The sequence below is a fragment of the Scophthalmus maximus genome, chromosome 6, assembly GCF_022379125.1.
Source record: "Scophthalmus maximus strain ysfricsl-2021 chromosome 6, ASM2237912v1, whole genome shotgun sequence".
In the NCBI taxonomy this organism is placed as follows: Eukaryota; Metazoa; Chordata; class Actinopteri; order Pleuronectiformes; family Scophthalmidae; genus Scophthalmus; species Scophthalmus maximus.
The window spans coordinates 1-19,165 of NC_061520.1; the positions used below are offsets into that span (position 1 = coordinate 1).

The following is a 19,165-nucleotide window of genomic DNA, read 5'->3' on the forward strand; positions in this document are numbered from 1 at the left end:
CCCCTGGCATCAGTCTCCACCTCCACCCCTGCTCCTTCTCCTGCCCCTGCTAATTCTCCTGCCCCTGCTCATTCTCCTGCTCCTTCTCCTGCCCCCGCCCCTTCTCCTGCCCCACCCCCTTCTCCTGCCCCTGCTTCTGCTCCTCCCCCTGCCCCTGCCAGCAGCCCTGAGGCTGACAGGAAGGCCGCGGCCCCGGAGGAGAATGGTGAGGCGGAGGTGGAGCCCATGAGGAACGGAGCCGGGCACACCTCGGAGACGGAGAGCAGCGACAGTGGAGCCAGTCCCGGAGACAAGGACAACTCCACAGCTCCACAAGACGTAGAAGGTGAGACTGACTGTTCTCTGAAGTTCACACCACAAGTTTATACACTACGTCTGCCTGGTGACGGGTCACACACTCAACCGTCTTTCACCAGGAGAAACTCTACGACTACTTTGACAAAACCTCGTCTTCTGACCTCCGCTTGCAGCTGATTTGCAGATGTTTTTACGCATAAACAAACGCACACGGATCAAGATGCAGTGACACAACTATCCACACAGACGTTAACACTGACCATCCATAGGTGAAGGACAAGTTTCTTCTGCGTCATCCTGCTCACGGATGACTCCCCTGTCCTGTGCTCTGATTGGCTGTTGTCGGAGATTCGTCTAGATATTTAACCTGTTTGAAATCTAGTCGGAGGAGGCGACGTGTCGTAAGCCCCTCAACTCTTCAAAGAGTTCACACATCGAGCTGTCGATCGAACGCAGATCTGGGCTTTTGTCTCCAGTATACTGAAATCGTGTTGTGTGAACTCCGTATTAAAGAAGTTTGAAATGAGCACATGCCGGAGAATAGTTTCATCAGTAGAATAACTCTTTCCATTGTGTGAAGCTGCTTGTTGACTTTTCCTCCTGCTTCCCTCTCAAACCCGGCCTGATGGTCCAGACCTGACTGAGCCCGGGGGGAAGCGTCAGTACGACAGGGACTTCCTGTTGGGCTTCCAGTTCATGCCTGCCTGCATACAGAAGCCTGAGGGACTCCCACCAATCAGTGACGTGGTGCTGGACAAGGTACGTTCAGATAAACTCATGTGTGGAATGTTTCTGTAGCAAAGTGCCTCTGGTTAATCTCCCTTATCCAGTCATCTGAAGAGAGTCTTCAAGATAAAGGCTCTTCAGGTGTCTTGTTTGTTTGTTTCCTTTTTTTTATTCATTTATCTTTTAGGGACAATGCTCATTTAGACAAGATGCTGTAAATAAGCCGTTAACTGCTGATTTCCATCCGTTGTCTCAAGCCACTTCTTAAAAAATTATTCCTGGAGTAACGATAAAGATAGAAAGATTATTCTGATCATTCAACTTTATTCAACACAAATAAATAAATAATCTGAATAGTTTCTTCTGATCAGGTTGTAGTTTCAGCTCTACTTTGTCATTTCTGTTAACAGAAATCCATGAAAATTATTTTTAATGGCGGTGTAATGATGAGTAATTACTCATCAAACAAAAACATTCTAATTCAAACCTAAATGTGACGATCAGTCACTTCATTGTGTTTTTTGACAGACAGATAAATAAAGGTTGCCTCAGTTGATTAAATGATTAATAAATGATGATGATAATGTTTAGTTGCATTACTGATGTTGAATGAAGCTCTGTATGAAACACAGTTCTTGTAATGACTTGAAGCGGAAGCGTTTGATTGTGTGACTGGATCATCCACGTGTCTGGGTGGTTGGAGACTCTGGTCCACTGAAATGCTGTTCTGATTAAAATCACATTGCTGTTATGTCACACTTGGCTGTGTGAGGAGTCCGGCCCCCCCCAACCTCTCAAAGAGAACCAACACTTGATTGGTACGATCCCATCGTCTCAAGTTCTCTGTGGGAGACGGGGAAATCTTTATGGACAGAGTTGAGAGGAAATCAAGGACGACTGAAAGACAAAGAAGTGGTTTTGTTCTTCTCTCCTCCCCCACAACTGGCTCACTGTACCCTCCCACATCTGGTTCTGACTCACTGTACCCTCCCACATCTGGTTCTGACTCTCTGAGCCCACTGGACCCAACAGCAGAATTTATAACCTGTACATGAACTATACAGAACCCAAAAACTGTTAATGTGCTATGACTGTCGTTGGTAAGGGGTCACCTTAAAGGGTTAGACACACACACACACACACACACACACACACACACACACCCACACACACACACCAGGCTGAATCTCTTTGCCCAGTATTTTTGGGTGATCACTGCTCCCCCTGCTGTTCAGCTCATTGTGTGTGTGTGTGTGTGTGTGTGTGTGTGTGTGTGTGTGTGTGTGTGGGTGTGGGTGTGTGGGTGGGTGTGTTACAGATTAACCAAAACAAGGTGCCATCTCGAGTGGTGGAGTCGAGGGTGATTTCCAGAGGACCTGATTTCACACCTGCCTTCGCAGACTTTGGCAGACAGATGACCGGAGGAAGAGGCGCTGCAGTAAGTCTCACACACACACACACACACACACACTCCACCTTCTGTTTCTCTCAACACTCAAATGAATAACACGTTGCTTGTAAGTAGAGGAAATTTTAATTGGCACAAACTTGGCTTTCCTAATGATTTATCACATTCTGTTGGAGGCCGATGATCTGATGCCACTGGAGGAATTTGGATTCAGCCGGTGGTTAATTCAACACAGAGCATTTCTGTAGAAGCTTTTGTCATCAGGTTGATTGGAATGACAGGAAAACTGATTCTTTCAAGAGTTATGTGAGGCGGTCGATAAAACTCCTCACATGAGGCGAGAGCTTCGCTTGGAAGAATGGAAGCGGGTGCTGGTCGGCCCGACCCAGGCCGCAGTTTAGACCCTCGACTTTCAGCTGGGCAGTATATGAGAGAATTTTCTCAAAATGAACTGTTACTTAAACCCACTCGAACATAGCAACATGAGAGTGATGCAGTAGTTTCCCAGGATAATGAGCTAAATCATACGTATGTTGACTTTTATTAAATAAACGCAAACTAATTGACAGTGACTGGGTCCGTAGTCAAAAACGCTGACCTACTTCTTCTGTTCCTCTCACTTGGTCTGTAGCTCATGAACATCGGGGCACGTCGGCCTCCACCCAGGAAGATCATCATGAGCCTGTCGGTGCATGATGATGTGCAGCTGAAAAAATCAGAGAATGCCTGGAAACCGGGCCTGAAGCGGGAGGTTCTCCCCGAGGATCCCAACGCACAGAACACACAGGTACACACAGAACACACAGGTACACAAACAACACACACAACACACACAACACACAGGCACACAGAACACACAGGTACACAAAGAACACACACAACACACAGAACACTAAGAACACAGAACACAGAGGTACACACAGAACACACAGGTACACACAGAACACACAGGTATACACAGAACACACAGGTATACACAGAACACACAGTTACACAAAGAACACACAGGCACACACAGAACACACAGAACACACAGAACACACAGAACACACAGTACACACAGTACACACAGAACACACAGTACACACAGTACACACAGGCACACACAGAACACACAGGCACACACAGGCGTACACAGAACACACAGAACACACAGAACACACAGTACACACAGTACACACAGAACACACAGTACACACAGAACACACAGGCACACACAGGCACACACAACACACACAGAACACACAGTACACACAGAACACACAGGCACACACAGGCACACACAGGCGTACACAGAACACACAGAACACACAGAACACACAGGTACACACAGAACACACAGGCACACACAGAACACACAGAACACACAGAACACACAGGCACACACAGAACAAACAGGTACACACAGGAACACACAGAACACACAGGCACACACAGAACACACAGATACACACAGAACACACAGGAACACACAGAACACACAGGTACACACAGAACACACAGGAACACACAGAACACACAGGTACACACAGAACACACAAACCCCTATAGTTACAGTGTTGTTTGATAAATGATTTAACTTCGCACACTTCACATCATTTCCTCTTCCAACTTGTTTCATACAACAGAGTTAGTTTTGATTGACTGTTGATCGATTCCCCCCAGGATCTTTTCAAGAAGGTCCGCAGCATCTTGAACAAGCTGACGCCTCAGAAGTTCAACCAGCTGATGAAGCAGGTGACGGATCTGACAATCGACACGGAGGAGCGGCTCAAAGGCGTCATCGACCTGGTCTTTGAGAAGGCCATCGACGAGCCCAGCTTCTCAGTGGCCTATGGAAACATGTGCCGCTGCCTCGCCACGGTGAGCAGGAAGTGATCAGACGAGAGAGGCTCCTGGTAGAAGTGTCTGAATGTTGCTCTTATCTCAGCTGATGTATATAAAATACATTTCAACAAGCAGCTCAACATTTACGATGGATCAGTTGGTTTATATTCAGCTCTGATGTGACATGCAGCTTAATTTAGTTCAGTCTGATGATGAAAAGAAAACTTTAAGACGTAACCTAACTTCAGCAGAAATAATCCTTTACAACAAGTCAGATTTTTTTACACATGCATGTTGCCAAGTACAGAATTTGAGACAGAAAAATAACCTTAACCTTATGTATATTAGCTTTATGATTAAAATATATCCAGGAATTAAAATGTTGATTTGTAAATTTAAACCTGCACAAAACAACAAACTTATCTCAAACTGTTTCTCTGTTATGTCCACGACATTCAGCTCAAAGTGCCGACGACAGACAAACCCAACAACACTGTGAACTTTCGCAAGCTGCTGCTGAACCGCTGTCAGAAGGAGTTTGAGAAAGACAAGGTGGACGACGTGGTGTTTGAGAGGAAGCAGAAGGAGCTGGACTCTGCTGCGTCGGTACGTGATGTCATGCTCATTACGAACCAGAGTGAATCTCTGTGATTCACAATGTGTTGTTTAATGTTTCATTGGTTCCGACAGACGGAGCGTGACCGTCTTCAGGCAGAGCTGGAGGAAGCCAAGGACAAGGCCCGGCGGCGCTCCATCGGCAACATCAAGTTCATCGGCGAACTCTTCAAGCTCAAGATGTTAACGGAGGCCATCATGCACGACTGCGTGGTCAAGCTGCTGAAGAACCACGACCAGGAGTCGTTAGAGTGTCTGTGCAGACTGCTCACCACCATCGGCAAGGACCTCGACTTCGAGAAGGCCAAGGTGAGCTGGAGTGAGAGAGATAGTCCAACATGCAGTTCTAAGTCTTTATGCTAAGCTAAGCAGCTAACATCTCCTGGTGTCAGAGGAACTGATCCTTTTTCATTTGTGACAAAGCTTCATTGTGGAACAGGCGACTCACCAGAGAAGAAGAAAACTGGATGTTGTCACGTGTGAAAACTTTAAGTATATCCACCAGGATAACATGCAGTTGATTTGTTCCCATTCAAAATATAATAGTAAGAGTAAATTGAATTGTTTTCAGTGATGAAGAGGAGGTGACACATTCTTCTGCTCTGTGTCATATGGTCTTAAAGAGCATGTGACAGTAGGTTGTGATGAACATGATCCTCCTCTTCTACCTGTCAACCTGCTAAAGGGAAACTTACTACTCAACGATATTAATATATTACTTTATTGGCAAGTAAGTGTTTTTTCTGTACGTTGAATCCTTCAGATCAGTTTCATCCTGTTTTATGTGAACATAAAAAACTCTCTTCTCTCCTACTCTGTCTCCTCTCACCCTCTTTCCTCCCACCTCTCCTCTCTTCCCCATTTCTCTCTTCACCCCAACCGGTCGAGACAGAAGCTCCGCCCACAACAGAGTCCGGTTCTGTCAGAGATTTCGTCGCCAAGTGTTTTGCTCATTGTGGGATTTGTTGGGTTTTCCCTGTAATATTGTAATATTGACCTCACTATGTAAAGAGCCTTGAGACAATGTATGTTGTTATAATGGCACTATACAAATAAAATTGAATTGAATTGAATGGCAGGTTTAATGTCGGGCGATTACAGTAAATTACATCCGTTCTATTTTTCATGCTGATGATGCCCAGAATGTTTTCCGGGTTCAATCAGGTTCAATCAGGTTGAGTCAGGTTCAATCAGGTTCAATCAGGTTCAATCAGCTGAAATCAGCTTGAATCAGCTTGAATCAGCTTGAGTCAGGTTCAATCAGGTTCAATCAGCTTGAGTCAGGTTGAGTCAGGTTCAATCAGGTTCAATCAGGTGGTCAGAACATAACACAAACTTGTTCCTATTAACTACTGACAAGTGGTCAACAAGGTGGAAATCACTAAAACCTGCTGCCTGGTAAAGTCTAGAGAATATGACCTTCATGTCTAAAATTAACAATCAGTCTGTCTCTCTGTCTGTCTCTTTCTCTCTCTCTCTGTCTGTCTGTCTGTCTGTCTCTCTGTCTGTCTGTCTGTCTGTCTGTCTGTCTGTCTGTCTGTCTGTCTGTCTGTCTATATCTCTCTCTGTCTGTCTGTCTGCCGGTCTGTCTCACTGTCTGTCTGTCTGTCTCTCTCTAGCCTCGAATGGATCAGTATTTCAATCAGATGGAGAAGATCGTCAAAGAGCGGAAGACGTCGTCTCGGATCCGGTTCATGTTACAGGATGTGATCGACTTGAGACTGGTGAGTGTGTTGTAGAGACTCATTGATCTGTGAAACCTCCTGGAACATGATGTTGGACATTCTGAACATTTTCTGCTACTTGTAATCTGAATGAATCCTCACAGCTTCACGCAGACTGGCGGTGTTGAACAAACCTGAAGCACATCCACACTTCTACTAAACTAAAACCATCTGTTTGTGTTTTCCATCTCTCCTAGTGTATCTCTGACCCCAGAGCTGCAGGACCCAAACCCGTCATTATTATTATTGCTATTATTAATATTAATATTAATATCATCACTAATAATGACAACAACATAATTGTATTTTTTAATTATAAGTATCAGTCTGGTAGAGATTACAGCGGTGGTTGTACAACTGTCCTCTCTCTCTTCTCTCCTACTGTCTCTCCTCCCACCCTCTTTCTGCCCACCTCTCCTCTCTTCCTCCTCTCTCTCCTCACCCCAACCGGTCGAGACAGAAGCTCCGCCCACAACTGAGTCTGGTTCTGTCAGAGATTTCTTCCTGTTAAAAGGGAGTTTTTTCTCTCCACCGTCGCCAAGTGCTTTGCTCATTGTGGGATTTGTTGGGTTTTCCCTGTAATATTGTAATATTGACCTCACTATGTAAAGTGCCTTGAGACAATGTATGTTGTGATATGGCGCTATACAAATAAAATTGAATTGAATTGAATCTCTGTCCAATCAGAAGTGACCTCGGTCATGTGACCATTCAAGGATTTCGTGTTTCATTGACCGTAGTTGAGTGGGGACTGATGAGAACCGTTTCATTTTAATGACTCATATTCTCTGTGCTGTAACTTCAATTGGCTTCGATAAAGAACAAAGAAATCCGGTTGATGCGTAATGATTCAGGTTCAAAGTCATTGTGGTTCTTTTCAGCACAACTGGGTTTCCAGAAGAGCCGACCAGGGTCCGAAAACCATTGAGCAGATCCACAAGGAGGCGAAGATCGAAGAGCAAGAGGAACAGAGGAAAGTGCACCAGCAGCTGCTCTCCAAGGACAACAAGAGACGTCCAGGTGAATCCGTCTGAATCCTCTCCCACTTGTTCACCTACACTACGTCTTCTTGTACCGCAGCAAAACACAATGTCACTGTGTATATAATGAACTAATTTTAAACCTGGTTCCCTGTTTGTGTCTTCACAGATCAGAGAGAGCAGCGAGAGCAGCGAGAGCAGCGAGAGCAGCGCGCTCCGAGAGAAGAGACCTGGAACACAGTGCCCATGACAAAGAACAGCAGAACCATCGACCCCTCCAAGATCCCAAAGATCTCCAAGGTGGGACGCTCTGCTCATCTGTCATGTCATCAGAATGATGTCCCACATTCAATTGCTAACATCACTGCACATGAATCATGAATACAATGACATGGTCAGCAGGCGGTTCATTTTTTTACATGCAAACATGTATGATTTAAAAACTGGGACCAGAACCAGAACTCTGCAAGTGTGTGTCTTTTACTGGATTCGCATAGAAAAGGGAGGAGGGGGGTCGTCGTCATGTGACCAGTTTGTCTTTTTCTCCCTCGCCACTGCTTCATGTTCACAGCTGACAACTGTTTATGATCCATCACAACTGGACTGATCTACTTTACATATTCAGTTGTCAGGATCTGAGGTACTGCAGTAACGAGCTCCCCCTGCTGGATGCGTTCTGTCATGTTTCACTGAGCTGTTGGGGCAAAGGTCAGCCTGTATGATGGATAAAGTCATGTGCTGGTACTTGACCTTGATGAACTTTGCAGAATTCAACCAATGCTTGATAAAGACGCGTATTTCTTCCTCTGCCGGACATTGTCAGAAATCAAAGGAGAGAAAATGCTCTGAATCCTGAAGCGCCTTTTCTTAAACATTTCTCTCTCTGCAGCCTCAAATGGACGAGAAGATCCAGTTGGGCCCACGGGCTCAAGTCACATGGGTAAAGGGCAGCAGCGGAGGAGCCAAGGCCAACGACTCGGGTGAGTGTGGAAGAGGAGCTGGAAATTATTTCTCTTGACATGTAAACATCATGTACAGTGTAATGACTCGGGTGGAGGAGTATGATCCACGTCACTACTGTAGATTTTCTGGTCCTTTTTTATACTAGTGTCTCATACAACTTATTTTATCTGTTACAGAACTGTCTCGTACAGCTGGTCTCAACCGTTACTCTGCACTGCAGTCCACGCCTTCGCCTCAGGCCACCGCCCCGACACAGAACCTAGACTTTGACTCCAGGAGAACTCTGGGAAGGTACGAGACGAGATCACTGTCGGTTTGTTTTCTCTGATCTCAGCGGAGGGTAATGTTGTGGTTCTGACCTTCTGTCTGCAGGATCTTTAAAGGCCTCATTATCTAGTTTCCATTCAACTTGGAAGAAATATTAGTGTTGGATTCTTCTGGTTGCAGTTGGTGATAAAGATTTTATTCCAGCTTTTCTCAGACTACATTCAAACTAATTTGTTTTTGTTTTAAAACGGCAGTGAGCCACAACCCTTTTATTAATGAACTGAAAATGTATATCACATGATCAGTCATGTACTCGGTCATGTGGTGTTAACAGGAAGCAGATTGTTTACTCTGCAGTCGGTTGCCTAGTTACAGAAAATACTACAAACGAGAAACAGTGGTGAAGAGTAAGAGCAGGGATTTCATTTGCTGGACAGAAAGTGTTTACAACGTTTTCCTTCACTGGTCGTCGGGTCACGACTGATGAGAACCAATCAGGAAGCGGATGTGGGTGACTACATCATGTAGCTGCTCAGACAGAGCAGGTGATGTGACGTAGTGTGGATGTGGCCTCCTTGCCGACTCTCAGTTGTTCGTTTGCTCTCTCTCTCCTGGCAGTCGCAGCAGTTCAGGCAGAGAGCGCAGCGAGAAGCCACTGATCTCTGCGGTGCCGTCAGCGCGGCCCGGCCCTTTCATCAGGGGAAGCAGCGTGAAGGAGCTGCTGGAGACTCAAACCCCAGAGGAGCCGCGAAGAGACCGAGAGGGAGCCAAGCCCCGTAGACCGAGCGTCACCGAGGACAAGACGGAGCCGGAGCACAGCAAAGTCCGAGACGCTGGTGAGACACACCGACGGCAAACTCTGAAACAGAGTTTATTTATATCTATACAACACTGCTACATAACTAACTATAACTATATTTATATCTAAATCGATATATTTATATCTATATAACACTGTTACATTACAACTATCTATATCTATATATCTATCGAACACTGTTTACGTTGCTGCACAATCATTTCCCCTGATTGTCGTCTTCATCAACAACATTAGAAATCTTTTCCTTTTGGGGAGAAAGTAAAATGTTGAGTTCATATGAATTATTGGTTGAGGAAGGTTCAGTAAATTACATAATATCACGTTTCTCATCTGACCATAATTGTTTTACATTACTCATGTTCACATTAAAACATTAATATCTTCATTTTAATTTCTTTTACTTGTACTTGCTCAGTGTTGGTCCAGAAGTGACATCAGGAGGATTTTTTTCTGAGCTGTGGCTCTTAATGACACGATGTATTAATATATTCAGTGAAATGAAAATAAACCGACGGACACTGTTGTGACTCTGTTTCTGTTCCACAGTGAAACCTGAGCCCGTGGTGCCGACGCCAGACCGACCCGCTCTGTTGGAGGACGAGATCGAGAGGAAGTCCAAGTCCATCATCGACGAGTTCCTGCACATCAACGACTACAAGGTGCCGATGTTCAGTAGAGGAGTTCACTGATGTCTAGATGCATCTAGATTTCGTCTGTAATGATGTTTCTACTTTGAATCTGCGTCTTTTGTTTCAGATGCATTGAATGAAATACTATGATAATTCATAAATAGTTTTTAATATGTAGAACGTGTCCTGTGTGTGTGTGTTTTCCTGCAGGAGGCCATCCAGTGTGTGAACGAGCTGGACTTGGGTTCTCAGCTGCACAGGTTCGTCCGTGTCGGGGTGGAGTCGACTCTGGAGCGGAGTCAGATCACACGAGACCACATGGGTCAGCTCCTCTTCCAGCTGCTGCAGCAGGGAATCCTGCCCAGAGACCAGTTTTACAAAGGGTCGGTTCAATTCATATTTGGAAAGTTAACCCGGTTAATAAATGTAATGGATTCAGTCAAGTAAGTCAAAACCTTTAAATGCAGTCGGAACATGTAAATACAGGCGTTTTTGTGTTTGTTAAATGACAAATGAATAAACTTTTCTGCTTGATGGAGGTTGGTTCTGAAATACTGTCATATTTATTTTTTTAACATAAACTGAGGCTAATCTTCCAGTAAATATTATAATTCAGTTTCACTCCCGGTCTGAACTTTGTCAACAACTCTCCAACTTGAACGCTTTATTATTTTATTATTATTATTTTTATTATTATTGAAGACATCAGATATAAATAACCTCCACTGTGTCCTCGTCCTCAGGTTCGCAGACACGCTGGAGCAGGCTGACGATATGTCGATCGACATTCCTCACATCTGGTTGTACCTGGCCGAGCTGCTCAGCCCCATGTTGAGGGAGGGGGGCTTCTCTATGAGAGAGCTCTTCAGGTGCAGAGACCTCGTTCATTCACTCACTCACTCACTCACTCACTCGTTCACTCACTTACTCAGTCATTCACTCAGTCACACGGAGGTTAAGACCTTTGTTCACAGTGTCTCAGAATATTCTGCTCCTCAGGTTTAATGTGACCTCATCTGTCGTCTGTTTGTTTTCAGTGGATTAAATAAACCTTTGCTTCCTGTGGGAAGAGCTGGGATCTTAATTTCTGAAATCCTGCACATACTATGCAAACAAATGGTGAGTAACATTTAATAAACTCTGTTCTGTACATGAAAAACAATACATCCAGATTATATAGTGATATTGTTTATTGATTCACTGCAGATGAGTTCATTATTAAGTCAGTGCCATTTTTATAATTATATGATAATTCATAGAAACCAGTTAAAAGGACTAATGAAGATTTGAAGCCTCACTCAAAGTAAATCACTCAATTTCATTTCCGTCTGTAAAAGATATTTTTTCCACTCTCATCCTCAGAGTCATCGGAAGGTGGCGTGTCTGTGGAGAGAATCTGGTCTCAGCTGGACCGACCTCCTGCCAGAGGACGAGGACATCCAAGACTTCATCACACAGCAGGTCGGTTGTGAGGAAACATCATCCATCATCCATCCATTAGCTCTATGAAAACTCCTTTCATCATTCTTCCTCCTCTTTCCTTTTCCCCTTTCATCATCTTCCTCTCGTCTGGACACAAACAGAACCTCCAGTTTGTTCAGGCAGACGGTTCCAGCCCGGAGGAGGTTCTGTCTAAGAGGACGTTGTCTCCAGAGGAGCTGAGGCGGCAGCTGGAGCGCCTCCTCCTGGAGGACTTGGCCAGTGACGAGAAGATCTTCGACTGGGTGGAGGTAGGACATCATCAGACTCAAGGACACTAAATTACACAGATTAGTGACTGTTGCTGCCATGGCAACAATGGACATGAAAACGCAAATGTTGCTCTGGACATTGTCCTGAACTTTTCCTTCCATCTCCCTCGAGACATTTCCAGAAAATGTCCGAGTGAGTTTCCTGCTGTGAAACTCTCACAGCGGCGAGTGGACATGTTCATGTCCCGCCTCCTGAATGTTCTGGTGAATTGACCCATTAGGTTAAATAATTATGAATAAAATAATCATTTATTTTCAGGAAAAGCCTCGATTCCATTTTTCATACCAGAGATTATCCACATTGTCCATATTCTTCTTGGTGCATCACTCGTGACCAGAAGACGCTTGTGTTTTGGGAGTTTGATATTTAAAGAATTTACCTCAGGAGTTCTGTTCTGTTCCTCGGTGGCGTCCCCGCTCAACTGAACCATGTGACTTTGTTTCTCAGGCGAACCTGGACGAGTCTCAGATGAGCTCGTCTCCTTTCCTGAGGGCGTTGATGACGGCTGTGTGTAAGGCAGCAGTGAAAGGTCTGATTTAATTTTATATTATATTATATATATATATATTATTATACATTGACTCTCCTCCTCCTTTCACAACTGGTTCTATTATATATTATATTATATCATATATTGACTCTCTTCCTCTTACCACTGATTCTATTATATTATATTATATTATATATTGACCCTCCTCCTCTCACCACTGATTCTATTATATATTATATTATATATAATATTATATATTGACTCTCATCCTCTCTCACCACTGATTCTATTATATATATTGTAATATATATTGACTCCTCCTCTCACCACTTATTCTATTTTATATAATATTACATTATATTATATATTGACCCTCCTCCTCTCACCACTGAATCTATTATATATTATATTATATATATAATATTATATATTGACTCTCCTCCTCTCTCACCACTGATTCTATTATATATATTGTAATATATATTGACTCCTCCTCTCACCACTGATTCTATTTTATATAATATATATTATTTATTGACTCCTCCTCTCTCTCAGATGATAACAGCTCCTGTCGAGTGGACACGACCCTCATCCAGAGGCGACTGCCCGTGTTACTCAAGTACCTGAACTCGGACACCGAGCGACAGCTGCAGGCACTTTATGCACTTCAGGCTCTGATCGTCGGCCTCGATCAGCCTCCCAGTGAGTCACTGGGGTTCTGGACGTTTCAGTCTGCTCACATGATCTTCATCAGCAGATCGACTTTGACTTGTTATCATTTTCACATTTCTGTTTTCTTCTGAGAGGGTTAGGGATAACCACTTCAAAGAGTTGAGACCTTGACCATGAATATTAGTATCAATGCATTTCACAACAAAATTACAACTACGTCATTTAAGGAGTATCATTCAAACTCAGAAGCACCTTTATATATATTGATTAATGATTAATCGACTAATCGCTGCTGCTCTGGTTGATCCATCTGTTTTCTGTTCCTTATCTGAAAAAATCACATTAGTTTAATTCATCACATTATCAGGAATTATTGTTATAAACTTCCAGAAGATTATTGTCGGTGATATTGTTTCTTTTCCATCAAACTGTATGATGGTGATGAACAGGTGTTAGTTTAGAGAAGAGCTACTGTACGTTAGCTGTCTACGACACACACACACACATCTTTATTACCGTTGACCTAACAGTCTGATTTTCTCACAGACCTTCTCCGGATGTTCTTCGACTGTCTGTACGACGAGGACGTGATCTCCGAAGACGCATTCTACAAGTGGGAGACAAGCAAAGACCCGGCGGAGCAGCTGGGGAAGGGCGTGGCCCTCAAGTCTGTCACTGCCTTCTTCACGTGGCTGCGGGAGGCGGAGGAGGAGTCGGAGGATAATTGACGAGAGCGGACAAAGGACATGACGTAGTAGAACTACATCCGTGAGCAGGACCACATGTTTACGGCTGGAATTCTTTTTCTGCGGTACGGTTCTGAAACCATTTTGAGTTTGGATTCCAACGGCGGAAGCACTAAATACCTGTATTATACATAGAAAATATTTTTGTTTTAAATTTTAACTTACTTTTCTTTTGTTACTTTATAAGAAGAGACTTAAGATACATAGGTTCTGGACTCTTTAATTTATTATTTTTTTAAGGACTGCAAATATAAAAGTTATTTAAAATTTGCAGATGCTCACAACAACAGAACAGAAATAACAATATAATTAATTATAATAACAAAATAATAATTGAAATAATTCGCCTCCCTGGACTCGACACTGTTTGGTTTAAAACAGGGTCATGACGAAAGGGAAGCGGATATCAGAGATCTGTCCGTGTTGTTGAGCTCTACCAACCAGGAGCCTCGGCCGGTTCTGCGTTGATACATGTACATACACCACTCCAGAGGTCAGTGAACTGTGCGAACAAACTAAGAGCAAAGATGCAAGTTCAAAAAGCAAATGGCCGCGTTCGCCGAACAAGAAACGCTTGTAATACTTGAGCTCCACAGAGCAGAGCAGGTTCAGTGCTTGTAAATACATTAAAGACAAAAAGGTTTAAAAACACAGATTCTGATGATTTCTTCTTTCAATGGTCCAACAGAATGTGTGTGTGCGTTTGTGTGTCTGTGCGTGCGTGTCAGTGTGTGCGTGGAGCCGATTCAACTGTGTACATGTGTGTGCACGCACGCGTGCGTGCATGTTTGTGTGTGTCTTTGTGTGTGTGGAGGCAATACAACAGAGTGTGTGTGTGTGCACGCACACGTGCGTGCATGTTTGTGTGTGTGGAGGCAATACAACAGAGTGTGTGTGTGTGCACGCACACGTGCGTGCATGTTTGTGTGTGTCTGTTTGTGTGTGTGGAGGCAATACAGCAGTGTGTGTGCGTGTGTGTGTAATGAATAAAGACTGTTGCAGCTGTAGATGAAACAATGATTTTGTTGTAATGTTTTCTTTGTGTATCTACACTTGTGTACTGAACAGTGAACGTTGAGAGACAAAGATCCACCGCTGATGTCGAGAGTTGAACCTCTTCACACGTTACTTTGGTTCCATTAACTTCAAAATTTCTGTATATAATGTTTCTTTAATTACAGTTTTCTGACTATTCAAAGTAAATGAATTTGAATATGTCGTTCTACTGGAGCCTGAACCACGAACAAGTGACTGTGCACCAAAGACCAAAGGATTTTCTCCATCACACTCGAGTCAACATCTTGTAATCCAACGACAGTGTGTTTGAAATTTGTTCCACTTCAGATTAATATTGTGTATTTTGGCCCTTCATAATCCATCTAGTGTTAATCCATTGTTTCTGTGACAAGTAGTGAACAACTGTCCATCACGGAGAAGATAACTTTCAAAAACTAACTTGACAAAAGCCCTTAATAGGGTTTTCTGTCAATCAATGAATCAGATAATCACGTCTATTTCTAGGTGAATCAGGGCTTTCACTTTCAACTAAAAGTATTGAATTCAGTTTCCCGTGTAGAACTAAACTCCCATGAGCCCGGTTCTGTGGGTTGAGATGTGATAACTGGTGATAACTGGTTTACTGTGATTGAAATGAGCTGCTCGGGTTGTTGACTAATTATCAGCTTGGGTCAAATATGAACTTGTTAGAAAGATTACATAGTTACCATGTTAACAGAGTCTCAACCTTGTGTTTAACTTAGTCATTTTAATATTCAAGAGTTGTTTTAACCTTTATTCTTACAATACGTCAGTCATATTTAAGATTGTACAATTCACAAAACCTGAAAACTGAGCAAGTATCAAATATCAGGCAAATGGAAAATTACAAGATGCAATAAAACTAAAATCAAACAAAAGTAAAGGACACTTTAAAAAGGTCCATGAGGAGTTGAGGCTCATAGATATTCATAAAGATATTGAGTCTTTATAATTTTTTTATATAACATTTAGAAATGCAGTAAATACTTGCCAAGTCATTTGAATTGTAACAGTGTTTCATCCGTGCACCACCAGATAAGATGTTCTGGTTCTGATCGGACCTGAGTCAATCACTCTTGTGAGTCCATCACTGTACTTAAGTGTAGATGTGATTCCATAGCTCTTCTTTAGTGTAGATCTGATTCCATAGCTCTTCTTTAGTGTAGATGTGATTCCATAGCTCTTCTTTAGTGTAGATGTGACTCCATCGCTGTACTTTAGTGTAGATGTGATTCCATAGCTCTTCTTTAGTGTAGATGTGACTCCATCGCTGTACTTCAGTGTAGATGTGACTCCATAGCTCTTCTTTAGTGTAGATCTGATTCCATAGCTCTTCTTTAGTGTAACTGTGATTCCATAGCTCTTCTTTAGTGTAGATGTGACTCCATCGCTGTACTTTAGTGTAGATGTGACTCCATAGCTCTTCTTTAGTGTAGATGTGACTCCATCCCTGTACTTTAGTGTAGATCTGACTCCATCACTGTACTTAAGTGTAGATCTGACTCCATCGCTGTACTTTAGTGTAGATGTGACTCTGACTCCATCCCTGTACTTTAGTGTAGATGTGACTTTGACTCATCACTGTACTCTAGTGTAGATGTGACTCCATCGCTATACTTTAGTGTAGATGTGACTCCATCGCTGTACTTTAATGTAGATGTGACTGACTCATCCCTGTACTTTAGTGTAGATGTGACTCCATCGCTGTACTTTAGTGTAGATGTGACTCCATCGCTGTACTTTAGTGTAGATGTGACTCTGACTCATCGCTGTACTTTAGTGTAGATGTGACTCTGACTCATCGCTGTACTTTAGTGTAGATCTGACTCCATCCCTGTACTTTAGTGTAGATGTGACTACATCGCTGTACTTTAGTCTAGATGTGACTCTGCCTCATCCCTGTACTTTAGTGTAGATGTGACTCCATCGCTGTACTTTAGTGTAGATGTGACTCCATCCCTGTGCTTTAGTGTAGATGTGACTCTGACTCATCCCTGTACTTTAGTCTAGATGTGACTCCATCGCTGTACTTTAGTGTAGATGTGACTCCATCCCTGTACTTTAGTGTAGCTATGACTCCATCGCTGTACTTTAGTGTAGATGTGACTCCATCCCTGTACTTTAGTGTAGATGTGACTCCATCGCTGTACTTTAGTGTAGATCTGACTCCATCCCTGTACTTTAGTGTAGATGTGACTCCATCCCTGTACTTTAGTGTAGATGTGACTCTGACTCATCGCTGTACTTTAGTGTAGATCTGACTCATCACTGTACTTTAGTGTAGATGTGACTCTGACTCATCGCTGTACTTTGGTGTGTATGTGACTTTGACTCATCGCTGTACTTTAGTGTAGATGTGACTCCATCGCTGTACTTTAGTGTAGATGTGACTCCATCGCTGTACTTTAGTGTAGATGTGACTCCATCGCTGTACTTTAGTGTATATGTGACTCCATCGCTGTACTTTAGTGTATATGTGACTCCATCGCTGTACTTTAGTGTATATGTGACTCCATCGCTGTACTTTAGTGTATGTGACTCCATCGTTGTACTTTAGTGTAGATGTGACTCTGCCTCATCGCTGTACTTTAGTGTAGATCTGACTCAATCCCTGTGCTTTAAGTGTAGATGTGACTCTGACTCATCCCTGTACTTTAGTCTAGATGTGACTCCATCGCTGTACTTTAGTGTAGATGTGACTCCATCCCTGTACTTTAGTGTAGATGTGACTCTGACTCATCGCTGTACTTTAGTGTAGATGTGACTTTGACTCATCACTGTACTCTAGTGTAGATGTGACTCCATCGCTATACTTTAGTGTAGATGTGACTCCATCGCTGTACTTTAATGTAGATGTGACTCTGACTCATCCCTGTACTTTAGTGTAGATGTGACTCCATCGCTGTACTTTAGTGTAGATGTGACTCCATCGCTGTACTTTAGTGTAGATGTGACTCCATCCCTGTACTTTAGTGTAGATGTGACTCCATCGCTGTACTTTAGTGTAGATGTGACTCCATCCCTGTACTTTAGTGTAGATGTGACTCCATCCCTGTACTTTAGTGTAGATGTGACTCTGACTCATCGCTGTACTTTAGTGTAGATGTGACTCCATCGCTGTACTTTAGTGTAGATGTGACTCTGACTCATCGCTGTACTTTAATGTAGATGTGACTCCATCGCTGTACTTTAGTGTAGATGTGACTCCATCCCTGTACTTTAGTTTAGATGTGACTCCATCGCTGTACTTTAGTGTAGATGTGACTCTGACTCATCGCTGTACTTTAGTGTAGATGTGACTCCATCCCTGTACTTTAGTGTAGATGTGACTCTGACTCATCGCTGTACTTTAGTGTAGATGTGACTCCATCCCTGTACTTTAGTGTAGATGTGACTCTGACTCATCGCTGTACTTTAGTGTAGATGTGACTCCATCCCTGTGCTTTAGTGTAGATGTGACTCCATCCCTGTACTTTAGTGTAGATCTGACTCCATCGCTGTACTTTAGTGTAGATGTGACTCCATCGCTGTACTTTAGTGTAGATGTGACTCCATCCCTGTACTTTAGTGTAGATGTGACTCCATCGCTGTACTTTAGTGTAGATGTGACTCCATCCCTGTACTTTAGTGTAGATGTGACTCCATCCCTGTACTTTAGTGTAGATGTGACTCTGACTCATCGCTGTACTTTAGTGTAGATCTGACTCATCACTGTACTTTAATGTAGATGTGACTCTGACTCATCCCTGTACTTTAGTGTAGATGTGACTCCATCGCTGTACTTTAGTGTAGATGTGACTCCATCGCTGTACTTTAGTGTAGATGTGACTCCATCCCTGTACTTTAGTGTAGATGTGACTCCATCGCTGTACTTTAGTGTAGATGTGACTCCATCCCTGTACTTTAGTGTAGATCTGACTCCATCGCTGTAATTTAGTGTAGATGTGACTCTGACTCATCGCTGTACTTTAGTGTAGATGTGACTCCATCGCTGTACTTTAGTGTAGATGTGACTCCATCCCTGTGCTTTAGTGTAGATGTGACTCCATCCCTGTACTTTAGTGTAGATCTGACTCCATCGCTGTACTTTAGTGTAGATGTGACTCCATCGCTGTACTTTAGTCTAGATGTGACTCCATCCCTGTACTTTAGTGTGGATGTGACTCCATCCCTGTACTTTAGTGTAGATGTGACTCCATCCCTGTACTTTA

General features: G+C 43.2%; 1 protein-coding gene across 1 annotated transcript; it reads left to right on the forward strand.

The window, feature by feature from the left end:
* Positions 1-6: 6 nt before the first annotated feature.
* LOC124850049 (eukaryotic translation initiation factor 4 gamma 3-like) lies at positions 7-14,567 on the forward strand (the record flags this gene model as incomplete). Its single annotated transcript, XM_047332499.1, has 22 exons — positions 7-325; positions 932-1,056; positions 2,342-2,461; positions 3,063-3,218; positions 4,097-4,294; positions 4,718-4,864; positions 4,949-5,182; positions 6,493-6,597; positions 7,479-7,617; positions 7,747-7,877; positions 8,467-8,557; positions 8,717-8,831; positions 9,426-9,643; positions 10,174-10,286; positions 10,467-10,639; positions 11,000-11,125; positions 11,294-11,375; positions 11,619-11,717; positions 11,840-11,986; positions 12,456-12,537; positions 13,054-13,200; positions 13,717-14,567. Coding segments are annotated over 22 exons (3,249 nt in total), but the record flags the coding sequence as incomplete, so codon positions are not given.
* Between the last annotated feature and the right edge of the window lie 4,598 nt (positions 14,568-19,165).